This window comes from Ranitomeya imitator, chromosome 1 (genome assembly GCF_032444005.1).
Source record: "Ranitomeya imitator isolate aRanImi1 chromosome 1, aRanImi1.pri, whole genome shotgun sequence".
NCBI classification, from domain to species: domain Eukaryota; kingdom Metazoa; phylum Chordata; class Amphibia; order Anura; family Dendrobatidae; genus Ranitomeya; species Ranitomeya imitator.
The window spans coordinates 772520357-772535504 of record NC_091282.1 but is presented as its reverse complement, the minus strand read 5'-3'; the positions used below and the strand labels follow the sequence as shown (position 1 = coordinate 772535504).

General features: G+C 52.6%; 2 protein-coding genes across 4 annotated transcripts; one reads left to right on the top strand and one right to left on the bottom strand.

Annotated features, from left to right (window-relative positions):
• Positions 1 to 6496, top strand: VASH1 (vasohibin 1). Of its 2 annotated transcripts, XM_069736055.1 has the most exons (8): positions 1 to 134; positions 1405 to 1505; positions 1589 to 1677; positions 2354 to 2410; positions 2663 to 2737; positions 5029 to 5410; positions 5484 to 5590; positions 6132 to 6496. In XM_069736055.1, the coding sequence occupies exons 2-8, from the start codon at positions 1425 to 1427 to the stop codon at positions 6199 to 6201; spliced, it is 861 nt and encodes a 286-aa protein (XP_069592156.1). In that variant the 5' UTR covers positions 1 to 134; positions 1405 to 1424; the 3' UTR covers positions 6202 to 6496. The 2 variants fall into 2 exon arrangements, with proteins under 2 accessions (XP_069592156.1, XP_069592148.1); XM_069736047.1 differs by lacking the exon at positions 1 to 134 and having other exon boundaries at positions 476 to 1505.
• A 53-nt stretch (positions 6497 to 6549) lies between these two features.
• Positions 6550 to 15096, bottom strand: ANGEL1 (angel homolog 1). Of its 2 annotated transcripts, none has more exons than XM_069736024.1 (9): positions 15030 to 15096; positions 10797 to 11065; positions 10515 to 10723; positions 10284 to 10353; positions 9638 to 10201; positions 7595 to 7705; positions 7434 to 7488; positions 6999 to 7168; positions 6550 to 6926 (listed from the first exon to the last, which is right to left on the bottom strand). In XM_069736024.1, the coding sequence occupies exons 1-9, from the start codon at positions 15074 to 15076 to the stop codon at positions 6712 to 6714; spliced, it is 1710 nt and encodes a 569-aa protein (XP_069592125.1). In that variant the 5' UTR covers positions 15077 to 15096; the 3' UTR covers positions 6550 to 6711. The 2 variants fall into 2 exon arrangements, with proteins under 2 accessions (XP_069592125.1, XP_069592134.1); XM_069736033.1 differs by having other exon boundaries at positions 14901 to 15057.
• Between the last annotated feature and the right edge of the window lie 52 nt (positions 15097 to 15148).

Sequence of the window (15148 nt, the reverse complement as noted above, 5' to 3'; positions counted from 1 at the left end):
AGGGCGGCTCCTCCAGGAGAGCAGGGGCTTTGTGTCAGGGACCCGGGAATCGCGGAGCCACAGAGCGACGGGGCCGGAACCAGGACCGGAGGAGACTGCCCTGAGAGGGGTCCCGGGATTAGAGACTCTGCTGTGTGAGCGGTCTGAGCGTTAGGAGGGTCTCAATATTAGGGGTCTGCTGTGTGATGCTTTCAGCACTAGGGGGTCTGTGTGAGGGTCTCAGCATTAGAGAGGTCTGCCGTGTAAGGGGTCTCAGGATTAGGGGGTCTACCCTGTGAGGGTCTCAGCATTAGGGAGTCTGCCCTGTGAGGGGCCTCGAGGGGTCTTCAATGTGAGGTCTCAGGATACGGGGGTTCTGCCATGTGAGAGGTCTCAGGATACGGGTGTCTGCCGTGAGGGGTCTCAGGATTAGGGGGACTGTCGTGAGAGGGGTCTCAGGATAAGGGGTCTGCCGTGTGAGGGGTCTCAGGATTAGGGGGTCTGCCGTGAGAGGGGTCTCAGGATAAGGGGGGGGGTCTGCCGTGAGAGGGGTCTCAGGATTAGGGGGTCTGCCGTGAGAGGGGTCTCAGGATAAGGGGGGGTCTGCCGTGAGAGGGGTCTCAGGATAAGGGGTCTGCCGTGTGAGGGGTCTCAGGATTAGGGGGTCTGCCGTGAGAGGGGTCTCAGGATAAGGGGGGTCTGCCGTGTGAGGGGTCTCAGGATAAGGGGGGTCTGCCGTGTGGGGGGTCTCAGGATAAGGGGTCTGCCGTGTGAGGGGTCTCAGGATTAGGGGGTCTGTCGTGAGAGGGGTCTCAGGATAAGGGGGGTCTGCCGTGTGAGGGGTCTCAGGATAAGGGGGGTCTGCTGTGGGGGGTCTGCCGTGTGAGGGGTCTCAGGATTAGGGGGTCTGCCGTGTGGGGGGTCTGCCGTGTGAGGGGTCTCAGGATTAGGGGGTCTGCCGTGAGAGGGGTCTCAGGATAAGGGGTCTGCCGTGTGAGGGGTCTCAGGATTACAGTGTCTGCCGTGTGAGGGGTCTCAGGATTAGGGGGTCTGCCTTGTGAGGGGTCTCAGGTTTAGGGGGTCTGCCTTTTAAGGGGTCTCAGGATTAGGGGGGTCTGCCGTGTGATAGGTCTCAGGATTAGGGACTCTGCTGTGTAGGGGATCTGCTTTGTGTCCTTGTATTGGGGGGCTGCAGTTTTCAGGCTCCAGGTATGAACGGCTGTGGAAAGTCGACAGTTCCAAGTTGCTTTGGGGCCCTGGAACGGGAATCAGGGAGTGATATGCGGGGGCCGCAGGCCTGCCAGGGTTTGTCTAGTACCTGCTGACTGTCGTGTGGAGTAGGAATGTCTGAGGGACTTCAAAACGGGGCTGATGATGAGGATGGAGGGGTCCCATTTTATGTGAATAAGAGCGGTCTTCCCATAGATGAGCCCACATGGGAACGGATGTGGGGGTACGTGGCACGGACTCACCCTGATGGGGAGAATCTTGTCAGGCTGATACGGAGCGCTGTGGATCTGCCTCGGGTAAGGGTCCTAGTGGGGAAAAATCTGAGGCCCTACTTTCAGGAAGTGTCTAGGTTATCTAATTCTACTTTCCACATCCACAGTTGCCAATCCCAGCAGTGCCAGCGCTGACGTCCGGAGCCTCTGTGCCAGAACGGGTGGAGGCTGTGCAGCGCTACATCCGAGAGTTGCAGTATCCTTTACCCCATTCTACCTCATCCCAGACTTTTATGAGTGGATTAAAGCGATATACTGGATGATGTGGTCATGTGACCGGTGGCTGGCACATTCCCGGTAGTGGTGTGATTGGTGGGTGGCAGTCTCGGTGGCGGTGTAATCGATATGACCAGTGAGCTATATGGTCCTGGTAGATGCTTGGTGATGTGACCGGTTATTGAACAGCACCCCTGGCAATGTGATCGATGGTCCCAGTGGATACTTGGTGCTGTGATTAGTGGGCGGTGGTGGTGGTGTGAACATTGGGTTTTGTGGTCATGTGACCGGTAAGCGGAACAGTCCCAGTGATCGATGTGACCCGTGGGCTGCACGGTCCTGGTGGTGGTGTGAAAGATGGATGATGTGACTAACATAGTACTGGTGGTGGTGTGATCGATATGACTGTACTGGTGGATGTTTGATGTGATCGATGGCAATTTTGTGTGATGAGAGCAGATTTCTTTCCTCTTAAAAATCTTGTAAAGCTCTGATGAAAGCGGAGACGTCACACGCCATCGATTACTGACATCCTAGAGAATTTTCCTCCTTTTGTCCATAGCAAACATCTGGTGGACTCTGGGGGCGAGGATCTTCCTCATAGCGTCTCCAAGGGCCAAGAGACTTCTGACCTCTGACCTTAACTCTTGGCTCAGATACAATCACACAGGGACCCAGTTCTTTGAAATCAAGAAGACACGGCCACTCACCGGGTGAGAAACGCTGACGGTAACGTTTGGCTGTCGCATTGCGCATGCCCTGTCTTGAATCCAGTGTCAGCTGATTAGATATTGGGGTACAGAACCACACCTATGAAATGATGGGACAGCAAAATGGTAATCGGGGAACATGGGGTTAAGGGAGCAGCATTAGGTGGTCTTAGACACATCCCCTTCCCCTGTGTGCTGGAATCTTCCCATCATGGTGGAAAGGAGGTGACAGACTTTGTCTTCTCTCTTTCACAGGCTTATGGACCTGGCCAAAGAGATGACCAAGGAGGCTCTGCCGATCAAGTGCCTGGAGGCCGTGATTCTGGGCCTGTATCCTTCCAGACGCAAACTTATACCATATATCAAGGGTAGAAAACATCACATCCAGAGCAGAATCCAAACTTCTGCAACATAAGGTTAGAGATACACTCAGTGTACGTCAGTAGATGGGAGACCTTGCGAGGCTTACATTGGCATAGCACTCAGTGTGGGAGGCTCTGTGAAGCTTACGTTGGCGTAGCACTCATTGAATTGAGGTTCTGCAAGTCTCGTTGGTGTAGCACTTATTGTAAGCGAGATGGAGGCTACACGAGGCTTACATTGGCGAAGCGCTCAGTGTAGGCTGGTAGGCCCCGCAAGGCTGACATTTGCACCATGCTCCGTGTAGGCAAATAGATGGGGCTTCATAAAGACTTACGTTGGCACAGTGTTCAGTGCAGGTAAGTAGATGGAGGCTCTGCAAGTCTTACGTTGGTGAAACGCCCACTGTAGATTAGTAGATGAAGTGTCTTCAAGGCTTATGTTGGCGCAGAGCTCAGTGTAGATGAGTAGGAGGCTCCACGAGGCTTACGTTGACGCAACGCTCAGTGTAGGCGAGTAGGAAACTCAGCGAGGCTTACGTTGAAGCGCTCAGTGTAGGTTAGTAGATGAAGGCTCCGTGAGGTTTATGTTGAAGTGCTCAGTGTAGGTTAGTAGATGGAGACTCCGGGAGGCTTACGTTGGCGCAACGCTCAGTGTAGGTTAGTAGATGGAGACTATGGGAGGCTTACGTTGGTGCAGCTCTCAGTGTAGGTTAGTAGAGGGAGGCTCCGTGAGGCTTACATTGGTAAAGCGCTCAGTGTAGGTAAGTAGGAGATTCCTTAAGGCTTAGGTTGGCGCAGCGCTGTGTAGGTTAGTAGATGGAGACTCCACAAGGCTTAAGTTGGCGCAATCCTCAGTGTGATTAGATGGAGGCTTCGCAAAGACTTGCGTTGGCACCATGGTCAGTGTAGGTAAGTAGCTTAGATTGGTGAAACGCTCACAGTAGATTAGTAGATGGAGTGTCCTCGAGGATTATGTTAGCGCAGCGCTCAGTGTAGATGAGGAGGCTCCCATTGACGCAGCACTCAGGGTAGGTTAGTAGATGGAGGCTCCGCAAGGCTTATGTTGCTGCCATGCTCACTGTAGGTGAGCAGGAAACTCAGCACGACTTACATTGTGGCAGCGCTCAGTGTAGGTTAGTAGATTGAAGCTCCGTGAGCTTACGTTGGCGAAGTGCTCTGTGAAGGTGAGTAGGAGACTGTTGTGAATTCTGCTTTTGGGCTCCCTCCGGTGGTTGTAGGTGGTAATGCAGTTGTCCCTGGCCTGCAGTCCTGGACAGGTGTATCTGCTGATTGCAATTCTGACTGGGGTATTTAGGTTTGCAGGACTCATTAGTCCTTGCCAGTTGTCAATGTTTCTTGGGAAGTGTTGGATCTCTGTCTGGCTTCTCCTGCTTAGCTGCCAATTCAGCAAAGATAAGTGTCTGTTTCTTTTTCTATGGCACACAAGCTGTGTGCTTGTTTTTTTATTGTATTCCTGCTCTGTGTGTAGGAGTCTCTGGAGTTGCAGATATACGTTCCACGTCTTTAGTTAGATGGAGGAATTTTTTGTATAATCTGCTGTGGATATTTTTGGAAGGGTTTTAATACTGACCGCACAGGACTCTGTTCTATCCTTTCCTATTTTAGCTAGAGTGGCCTCGTGCTAAATCCTGTTTTCTGCCTGTGTTTGTCTTTCCTCTCCTACTCACAGCCAATATTTGTGGGGGGCTGCTTATCCTTTGGGGTTCTGCTCTGAGGCAAGGTAGTATTCCTATTTCCATCTATAGGGGTATCTAGTCCTCCGGTTGTCACGAGGTGTCTAGGGTTTGTTAGGTACACCCCACAGCTACTTCTAGTTGCGGTGTTAAGATCAGGATTTGCAGTCAGTATAGTTACAACCTACTCTAGTGAAAGTTTTCATGCTGCTCCAAGGTCACCGGATTATAACAGGAGACTCCCCGAGGATTATGTTGGTGAAGTGCTCAGTGTAGGTGAATAGGAGACTCCCCGAGGATTGTTGGTGAAGCGCTCAGTGTAGGTGAATAGGAGACTCCCCGAGGCTTACGTTGGCGCCACACTTAATGTAGGAGACTTTGCGAGGCTGATGTTGGCACCACACTCAATGTAGGAGACTCTGCGAGGCTGACATTGGCGCTTAGTCCTTTTATTTGTAGATGGATGCAGCTGTTTAACCCTTGCGCTTCAATTCTGGGTTCATCTGTCTGTAAAGATTTTTGCTGATCAGACATCTCCACTGTTTCCCTGAGCTCTCATCGCCAGATATTTGACAAATCATATCTCCGGCCTCGAGCGCTTCCCTGTTAGCTTCAAGACTCAATTTGCAGGCGGCTGTTTCCGACACATTGTGCTGGGACTTCACTGGGGCGGACACTTTGGAGCTATTGGCATCAGTCGCAGGGAAGATCTCATGTACAAGCCTCTTCGGCACAGGACTTTGAATGATCTGATGGTAGATTTCCAGGAAGCGTATGCTCGCTGCTGGCACATGCTCAAGAAGATAAAGATTGGTCCATATGTGTCACATGACCCACACAGTGTGGAGCAGATAGAATGGAAGCACTCGGTGCTGGACGTGGAGGAACTGGGTGCAGATGGGCTGCGCCGGGAGCTGGAGCGGCACAGCAGAGACATGAGACTCAGGGTAAAGTCGGAAAGGTGGAGACATCCAGCAGGGCCCGGCCTTTTCTCATTTACAAATGTCTCTTTCTTCATAGATAATTAAGGGTCCCCCTTCACCACCAAAAGAGCGAAGAAGAGAAGTCACCCCATCCCCACAGAGAGGACAGGCGAGCCCACAGCGCAGGGAGCGGCCAGAGAGACGGTAAGGTGCTGCCTTTCTTTCCATAGTTGCTGGATGTCATTAATGGGTCCAAACAGGTGGTGGTGAGATTGTGCGAACACTCGCTGATAATGCCCCCTGCACATACCCAAAGCTGCTGCCTGCACCAGATCCTGGCTCTAAAGGTGGCGGCTGCACCAGAGATAGAGGCAGTCCAAAACCATGGCACTATGGGCCAGAACTGCTGCACAAGGCGGTCAGCAACATGGCTCCAACATGACATAGCGCCGTACTTCCCAGAGCTGCGGCTCATAGCTCTGCCCTAATGAAGCAAAGCTACAGTGCGAAGCATTGGGGAGAGACAGAGAAGCAGACCACACAAAAGGTTAAAGGTGCAGGAGCCCCATTACTGATCGTTCTGTGCCCATAGTCAGCGCTCAGCCTGGCTGATGAGGTTATTAATGGACCACTGCCTGGCCAGCTTAACCACTGGGCAGTCGTGATGGTGCGTGGTACAGGGACTGTAGTGCTGGTGGAGCTGTACCAGATGTTCCTGACATTGGGATTCTGGTCTGTTTTTTAGGCCTTCAGGAGAAAAATCTGTGGACCCCAAGACCTTACCAGACCTCAGCAGCTACCAAATCCGGGTGTGAGGGACAGCGCCGGATGGGCAGATGATCTTCTTACCTCTACCTGGACGTTCTCCACCCAGAGAATCCATGGGGCGCCCTGATCCGACTCCTCGTGCATTATTTAGTGACGGAGTGACCATTACTGAGCAAGGGGCTACAAGTCAGTATTAACCCTTTGCAGATTGCCTTATCACATAGCCACATGTGCCAGCTTATCAGGGCCCGGCCCTGCTCTCACCTTAACGCCGTGGTGTCACACATTTGTCACCTCATTTTTCCCAGCACTTTTTCTTCCCTAATAAAAGGTATAATCTGAGCGCGGCCTCATCTGGCGTTGGTTCATGGGGGTAACGGCAGGAGTGCAGCCCATCTGGTCTCTTCTGTTTATTGGCGAGCCACATTCTCACACAATCCAGAATTAACATGGCTTCCCATACACTATGTACAGCCCCTGCTCCGGCCGGCGGCGCTGTAGACCCCCAGAGAGTAACTCTGCTATGTAAAATGCTGGACAATAGTAAATCCTAAAACTTACAAAAGCGCCGAGTCCTGTGGGGAGGGAGCAGCTGCTCCAGAATGCTGCGTGGCCCCTGCTGACAGATCCAGACTGAACCGCGCCAGAAGACACAAGTGATCGGAGCAACAGAAGGGGTTGGGGAGACCCTGCGCCGCCCACAAATCCTCCTCGGACAGAAGACACAGCCGCCCCAGAAGCTTCAGCTGAGCGTCCTTATAGAATCTCAGACCTGAAAGATACAAGACACGTGTGAGGCTGGCACCATGCGGCAAACATGGTGGACGATGTACTAAGCGCTCACCGTGCTTCATGCCACACACTGGAATGGGCTCCGCCGAATAGAAAATGTAGTCCACCACGCTGCCCATGCCCAGCGGCATCGTCGTGACTTCAAAGCGACCTTTGGCCGGCAGAAAGTGGGTGTACACAGAGGTGAGGTCCAGACTGTGCTCCAGCAACAGGGGCTGTGATCTGCGGGGGAAAACACTCAGATAAAGGCCCCTCACACCGCTGCTCCATTAGAGACTCTAGTCACATCCAGAGCTGCAGTCACAGTCCTGATGGCAGCCTGTAGTTCATCTATCCTGGCCAATCCCTTCAATGTTCTGAAAGACAGCAGAATTGGGAATGCAGCTCTAGCTGTGATGGACAGGGATCTGCAACTAAAGGATAGTCATACTCGTCCCCCGGTATTGTTACTGTCCCACCTTGATGGCAGGCAGCTCACACTTAGTACCTGAATGATGGCACTCCATTGTCCACCTGGTCGTGTGCCAGCTCCCTGCATGGATCTAGGAGACAAAGACGAGATGAGCGAGGAGGCGGAGTGCATGAAGCACACGTTGCGGAGCACGAAGCAAATGGGGCGGAGTGCAGAGCAGACACCACTCACCCTACCTGGGTAATTGTCAGTCACACCCTTTATCAGGATCAGTCGCTCAGGTCTCTGCAAGGCACAGTCACAGTAACGAAGCTCCAGGAGGCGCTGACGACTGTATGTCTGTCTGTCTACAGCAGGAAAAGAGAGTTCAGTAATAAGCAGCCCCAGCTCAGATCCCTCTCACAGAGGCAACTACACGAGCGGCCCAAGCCCCCATCCCTCTTATAGAGGAAGTGACACGAGGGGCCCATGCCCCCATCCCACTCACAGAGGCAACTACACAAGCGGCCCGAGCCCCCGTCTTTCTTATAGAGGAAGTGACATGAGCAGCCCGAGCCCCCATCCCTCAGAGGCTGCGACACAAGCGGCCTGAGCCCCCATCCTTCTCACAGAGGTCAGTGACACAAGCGGCCCGAGCCCCCATCCTTCTCACAGAGGTCAGTGACACAAGCGGCCCGAGCCCCCATCCTTCTCACAGAGGTCAGTGACAAGCGGCCCGAGCCCCCATCCTTCTCACAGAGGTCAGTGACACAAGCGGCCCGAGCCCCCATCCCTGTCACAGAGGCAGCGACAAGCGGCCCGAGCCCCATCCCTCTTATAGAGGAATTGACACGAGCGTCCCGAGCCCCCGTCCCTCTTATAGAGGAAGTGACATGAGAAGCCAGAGCCCCCATCCCTCACAGAGGCAGTGACACGAGTGGCCCGAGCCCCCATCCCTCTCGCAGATGTCAGTGACACGAGCGGCCTGAGCCCCCATCCCTCTCATAGAGGAATTGACACGAGCGTCCCGAGCCCCCGTCCCTCTTATAGAGGAAGTGACATGAGAAGCCAGAGCCCCCATCCCTCACAGAGGCAGTGACACGAGTGGCCCGAGCCCCCATCCCTCTCGCAGATGTCAGTGACACGAGCGGCCTGAGCCCCCATCCCTCTCATAGAGGAAGTGACACGAGCGGCCTGAGCCCCCATCCCTCTCACAGAGGCATTGACATAAGCGGCCTGAGCCCCCATCCCTCTCACAGAGGCATTGACACAAGCGGCCTGAGCCCCCATCCCTCTCACAGATGTCAGTGACATGAGCGGCCCGAGGCCCCATCCCTCTCACAGAGGCAGTGACACGAGTGTCCTGAGCCCCCATCCCTCTCATAGAGGAAGTGACACGAGCGGCCTGAGCCCCCATCCCTCTCACAGAGGCATTGACACGAGCAGCCTGAGCCCCCATCCCTCTCATAGAGGAAGTGACACGAGCAGCCCAAGCCCCCATCACTCTCACAGAGGCAGCGACACGAGCAGCCCGACCCCCCATCCCTCACAAAGGTCAACGACACGAGGCCTGTGCCCCCATCCCTCTCACAGAGGCAGTGACACGAGTGGCCCGAGCCCCCATCCCTCTCACAGATGTCAGTGACACGAGCGGCCTGAGCCCCCATCCCTCTCACAGAGGCATTGAGACGAGCGGCCTGAGCCCCCATCCCTCTCACAGATGCAGCGACACGAGCGGACTGAGCCCCCATCCCTCTCATAGAGGAAGTGACACAAGCAGCCCAAGCCCCCATCACTCTCACAGAGGCAGCGACACGAGCAGCCCGAGCCCCCATCCCTCTCACAAAGGTCAGCGACATGAGAGGCCTGTGCCCCCATCCCTCTCACAGAAGTCAGTGACACGAGAGGCCCGAGCTCCCATCCCTCTCAGAGCCATTGACACGAGCAGCCCAAGCCCACATCCCTCTTATAGAGGAAGTGACACGAGTGGCCCAAGCCCCCATCCCTTTTACAGAGGTCAGCGACACAAGCGGCCCCAATCTCCACATTGGTCCCAGAACCCCTTTCTTGCAGGTTCATGTACTCTTTATTAGACCAGCATCAAGTTCTGCAATCTGTCCCCAGTGCCGCCTTGCACCTGCCATCATCTGACACGGCGTCGCATTACCAAGGATGTTCTGTACCCGCCATCATCTGACACGGCCTTGCATTACCGAGGATGTTCTACACCCGTCGTCATCGGACACAGCCTCGCATTACCGAGGACGTTCTGCACCCGTCATCTGTGAATGCAGCCTTACCCTTCTCTGCTGCCGGGTGAGTGATATACTGACAGCGGCCATTGATGCCCAGAAAGTCTGGCCACAGTGGGGAGGACAGGAGCCTTGGATTGGGGGTTGTGCAGTAGCGCTCCTGTCCTGACACCTTCCAGGCAGGCAGACCACGGTAGCTGAGGACCCCGTTGTGCAGCAGCTGGTAGAGCAGAGAGTCTGGGGTGGCGTTCAGATCTCCGCACAGTATTATTGGGCAGTGAGAACCATCAAGAGTGCGAGATAGTTTTTCCACCTCTGCCAGGAGAAGTGCCAGCTGTGCCAGTTTAATGTCACCTCTCCGTGGATTGTATAGGAGATGGGTATTGGCCACACACAGCGGGGGAGGAGCAGCACGGCCATCTTGTGTCCCTTCAGGAAGCCTCGGCTGCAGCAGTAGCACCAGTCCCACATTGTCGCGGTTTAAGACATCAATTGCGGGACGGAAAAATTCAACATGATTCTCGGCCAGCAGCGTGAAGCGTTCAGCTTTGAAGCAAGTGCAGCAGCCATCAGTCTTCCTGCCTGTGCGCCGCTTGTAGTGACAGCTGTAACCTGCAGAGGGAGACATAGTGCCCGTCAGCATCACATTGCACCACACTCCTGAGCCTCACACCAAGCAGCCAGGACACATTACCCAGTGCGCGGAGGCTTGGCTCCACCTGCTCCCGATAATGATCGCTCTGCACCTCCTGAAGACAGAGGATCTGCGAAAAAGCAGAGATAAACACAGAGAACCAGCAAGGGGCAGTATATGCAGGGCATGTACAGCAGGATAGGGGGAAGAACAACCCAGACCCGCACGGTAACCACCATCCCACTCAGTGGATAGTCATCATTGGGGGTCCCGCTTCCTCCGCTGACTTACGTCGGCCTCCCAGTGCTGCAGCTCCTGGAGAATGTTGGGCCAGCGGTAGTCCCAGTGCAGGATTAAGGGGCTGCAGTGCAGGTACAGCTGGGGGTTCTGATCCACCAGGTCCTGAGACAGGATGTTGTATGACAGGACAGCAAAGTCAAACTGCTGCTCATCAGGAAGAGGGGGTCCACACAGGTTCTGCCAGTCCCGCCACAGGAGCTCTGATCACACAGGAGAAGAGGATGAGTCCACACAAGTCACCCACACGGCCTGCCCTCGCGTGCCCACACTGACCATGGTACATCACCGGCTGAGGGAGGGTCTGCTCCAGCTCTCCCATCCCCCACTTGCCATCTTCCTTGTTGTGCAGCATCGATTCCAGCACTGCCGAATCCTTCTGCCACGTGCCGTCCTCTATAGGTTTAGATGAGGGCTCCAACCGCAGTTCTTTGGGGGTCTTATCCACCTCCTCATGAACACCCTGTGGAGATGACCCCAGGACCTCTCCACTGGTTGGGCGCTCTACACTGTCCATGGTTCCCTTCCTGCCAGCGGTACAGGGGCTAAAGAGAAAAACAGAGGAGAGTGAGTGACAGCGGCAGGAATAGGAGACGCTGCAATGTCACCCATACACGCCACGTATAGCGCATGCACGTCTCGCCATGCATTGCACACATCATGCGCACACACGTCATGCATTGCACACATACACACATACAAGAGAGAGATCAGGCTGCACTATCAATTCTCAATGAAACGTCATGGATAAATAGGGTGCAACACCTAGTCTGGATGACAGACTGTAAATAGAGGAGAGAAGAGACCAAACAAATGATGGTGTGCACATCTAACACAAAATAATCATAAAATCGAGCAAGTTATCATGCACACACACGTCACGCATCGAGCACACACACACACACACGTCATACAGCGGGTTAAATAAATATGAACACGTCACCAATTTTCTAAGAAAATCTATTTGTAAAGATGCTATTGTTATGAAATTCTCCTGAGATATCGGTAACAACAACCCATCCAATCCACACAGGAAAGAAATCACCATAAATGTCCACAAATTACTGTATACGTAATAATGACACAAGGAAAAGTACTGAACACATGAAGAAAGAGAGGAGCAAAAAAACTGGTTTTGTCCTGACACAGGCTCAAATCTATCAGGTCAGGTGCACACAATCCGGAACTAGCAGTGTATGTTCACTGCTGTCTGTTGAACGCAGGTGAAGTTACCAGTAGATGAAAGGTCTGACTTGCAGTGGAAAGGCTGCCACATGGGAGGCTTATGGTCCCCTCTGTTCCTTGACTTCTCCCCACCCGATATGTCATTGCGACCTCCCCAAAGAAAAAGTACTAGCCCAAGCACTGCAGGAGCATTTAATCCCTTGGTTGGTCACACCCTTTTTCACCCACAGGATGGTCCTTATTCCCCTCCCCTGGAGGTTTGAAACTAATTCTCCAAAACCTATGAAAGATCATAACTCCTTTCTGGACCGTCCTAGGGCAGTGGTTCTGTGGCTATCGGATCCGGTCAGGCTCCTGCTACGCGTTAAGACCAAACACAGCTATACTACCTGGCTTCTTGTAGCTGTAGTGGTTTTTATAATCCCATGCCAAATAGGATACAAATGATTGGCATGGAATTATATCTCCAATGATCTTCATAAGGGCATTTACAGTTTGCTCAACAACATTTAGACAAGCCTGTGAAATACTGGAGAATATAGTCCGGTCAGATTAGACCAACATTGAACTCTTTGCCATAATACACACTGTGTTTGGAGGCCAGAACGCACTGTATATCACCGCAAAAACGTCATACCCGCAGTGGTGTGGAGCTGGGAACATCATGGTGTGGGGCTGTATTCCAGCACACGGCACTGGTTAACATCATATACTTGAAGGAAGGAAGAATGGACAATCGTACAGAGACATTCCTGATAAAAATCTGCTGCCATCTACCAGGATGATGAAGGTGAAACAAGGGTGGACATTTCAGCAAGACAATGATCCCAAACACAAAGCCGAGGAAACTCTGAATTGGCGTCAGAGACCGAAAATAAAGCTGCTACAATGGCCGAGCCAATCACCGAACCCGAATCCAAGAGAAAATATATGGAAGGAACTAAAGCACAGAGTTTATAGAAGGAGCCACGGAAGCTTCAGGATGTGAAGAGTGTTTGTCTGGAAATATGGGCCGAAGTCACACCTGAGCAATGCCTGAGACTAGTTTCTCCATACAGGAGGCGTCTGGAAGCTTCATCATCAACAAAGTATTAATTAAATATCAGTAACGTGTTCAGTACTTTTCCCAGTGTCAGTTCTCATTATTACACATAATTTATGGACATTTATGGTGACTTCTTTCCTGTGTGGATTAGATGGGTTGCTACTGACATCTGAGGAAAATTTCAGGTCAACAGCACCTTTACCAATAGATTTACTTAGGAAATTGGTGACGTCTTCAACACTTCTTTCACTCGCTGTATATACACACACACACAAACACGATGCGTCAGCACACTGCGACTAATGAATACATTAACCCCAATATTCCTGGAAACGTTAATAATGTAAAGGTACTTTTTTATCAAAAATCTAAAAAGCCTTCAATCATGTCAAGATGCTTTTCTAATATGGATGGTCCCTAACCACTAAATATCCTACCTCTGCATGTGCCAAAAGTGCCCCTTGTGAATGGAGAGTGAAAGGAAACCAGACATAGCTCGCAATGAAAACCTAAATGTGGGTAATATAGGTGGATAAGAAGATGAGCCCTGCAGGGGGTTGGAGGCTTTTGCACTCTTTGATCAAAAAAAGCTACGTACTTTTGTGTTTTTAACATTTGCAGCAATATTGGAGTTCATGTATTCCTTAGTCACAGTGCGCTGCATCGTGTACGTATATGTGAGTGCTTGTATATTGGCCACAAAGCATATTTGGGCATAAATTTAATGCTAAGGTGGGCGGGGCCTATTTTTTCCCTTTAATGTAGAACATACACACACGTCACATACAGTGCTGTGCAGAAGTGTTAGATACAGAATAAATGCGGCCGAGTCAGAAGCTTCAGACACAGAAAGGTTAATAGTTTATTATCAATTCATAAAATAAAAAGTGACTGAAGAGAAATGTAAATCCCATCAGTATCTAGTGACCGCCCGTCGCCTCCATCATCAGTATCTGGTGACCGCCCGTCGCCTCCATCATCAGTATCTGGTGACCGCCCGTCGCCTCCATCATCAGTATCTGGTGACCGCCCGTCGCCTCCATCATCAGTATCTGGTGACCGCCCGTCGCCTCCATCATCAGTATCTGGTGACCGCCCGTCGCCTCCATCATCAGTATCTGGTGACCGCCCGTCGCCTCCATCATCAGTATCTGGTGACCGCCCGTCGCCTCCATCATCAGTATCTGGTGACCGCCCGTCGCCTCCATCATCAGTATCTGGTGACCGCCTGTCGCCTCCATCATCAGTATCTGGTGACTGCATGTCGCCTCCATCATCAGTATCTGATAACCGCCCGTTACATCCATCATCAGTATCTGGTGACCGCCCATCGCCTCCATCATCGGTATCCGGTGACCGCCCATCGCCTCCATGATGGATGCGATGGGCGGTCAGCAGATACTGATGATGGAGTTGACAGGCGGTCAGCAGATACTGATGATGGGCGGTCACCGGATACCGATGATGGATGTGACGGGCGGTTATCAGATACTGATGATGGAGGTGACGGGCGGTCACCGGATACCGATGATGGATGTGACGGGCGGTTATCAGATACTGATGATGGAGGTGACAGGCGGTCATCGGATACTGATGATGGAGGTGACGGGCAGTCACCAGATACTGATGAAGGATGTGACGGGCGGTTATCAGATACTGATGATGGAGGTGACGGGTGGTCATCGGATACTGATGATGGAGGTGACGGGCAGTCACCAGATACTGATGAAGGATGTGACGGGCAGTCACCAGATACTGATGATGGAGGCGACGGGCAGTCACCAGATACTGATGATGGAGGCGACGGGCAGTCACCAGATACTGATGAAGGATGTGACGGGCAGTCACCAGATACTGATGATGGAGGCGACGGGCAGTCACCAGATACTGATGAAGGATGTGACGGGCAGTCACCAGATACTGATGATGGAGGCGACGGGCGGTCACCAGATACTGATGAAGGATGTGACGGGCGGTCACCAGATACTGATGAAGGATGTGACGGGCGGTCACCAGATGATGATGGAGGCGAAGGGCATTCACCAGATGCTGATGGGAATCACATTTCCGTTTTTATTCAGTTACTTTGTATGTTGTGAATTGATAATAGACCATTAACCCTTCTGTGACGGCGCATGTTTCTCACTTGCCTGTGACTTCTGCACGTATCACAAGCACATCGCACACGTCACACGCTCCCGGATTCGTCGCCGCCTCGGGCTCCGCTCCGTCACTTCTGACAACTCTGCACGTGCTTCCTGCCGAAACAATAATACTACCATCCCAATTCCGGTGTGACGTGATCTCTTCCGGGTGAGAGCAGCATGAGGACGCACGTACTAAACGCAGTGATGTCAATATGGTCACGCCCCCACATCATGTGACTCCAAGTTCTGCG

Coding starts and splice junctions, on each gene's coding strand:
- VASH1 (XM_069736047.1), top strand. CDS start 1,323: ATGTCTGAGGGACTTCAAAACGGGGCTGATGATGAGGATGGAGGGGTC. Junction 1,678..2,353: donor CGCTACATCCGAGAGTTGCA/GTATCCTTTACC, acceptor CTCTTGGCTCAG/ATACAATCACACAGGGACCC. Junction 5,591..6,131: donor AGGGAGCGGCCAGAGAGACG/GTAAGGTGCTGC, acceptor TCTGTTTTTTAG/GCCTTCAGGAGAAAAATCTG.
- ANGEL1 (XM_069736024.1), bottom strand. CDS start 15,076: ATGCTGCTCTCACCCGGAAGAGATCACGTCACACCGGAATTGGGATG. Junction 11,066..15,029: donor GTCACACCGGAATTGGGATG/GTAGTATTATTG, acceptor TTTTCTCTTTAG/CCCCTGTACCGCTGGCAGGA. Junction 7,489..7,594: donor TGTGACTGACAATTACCCAG/GTAGGGTGAGTG, acceptor TTTGTCTCCTAG/ATCCATGCAGGGAGCTGGCA.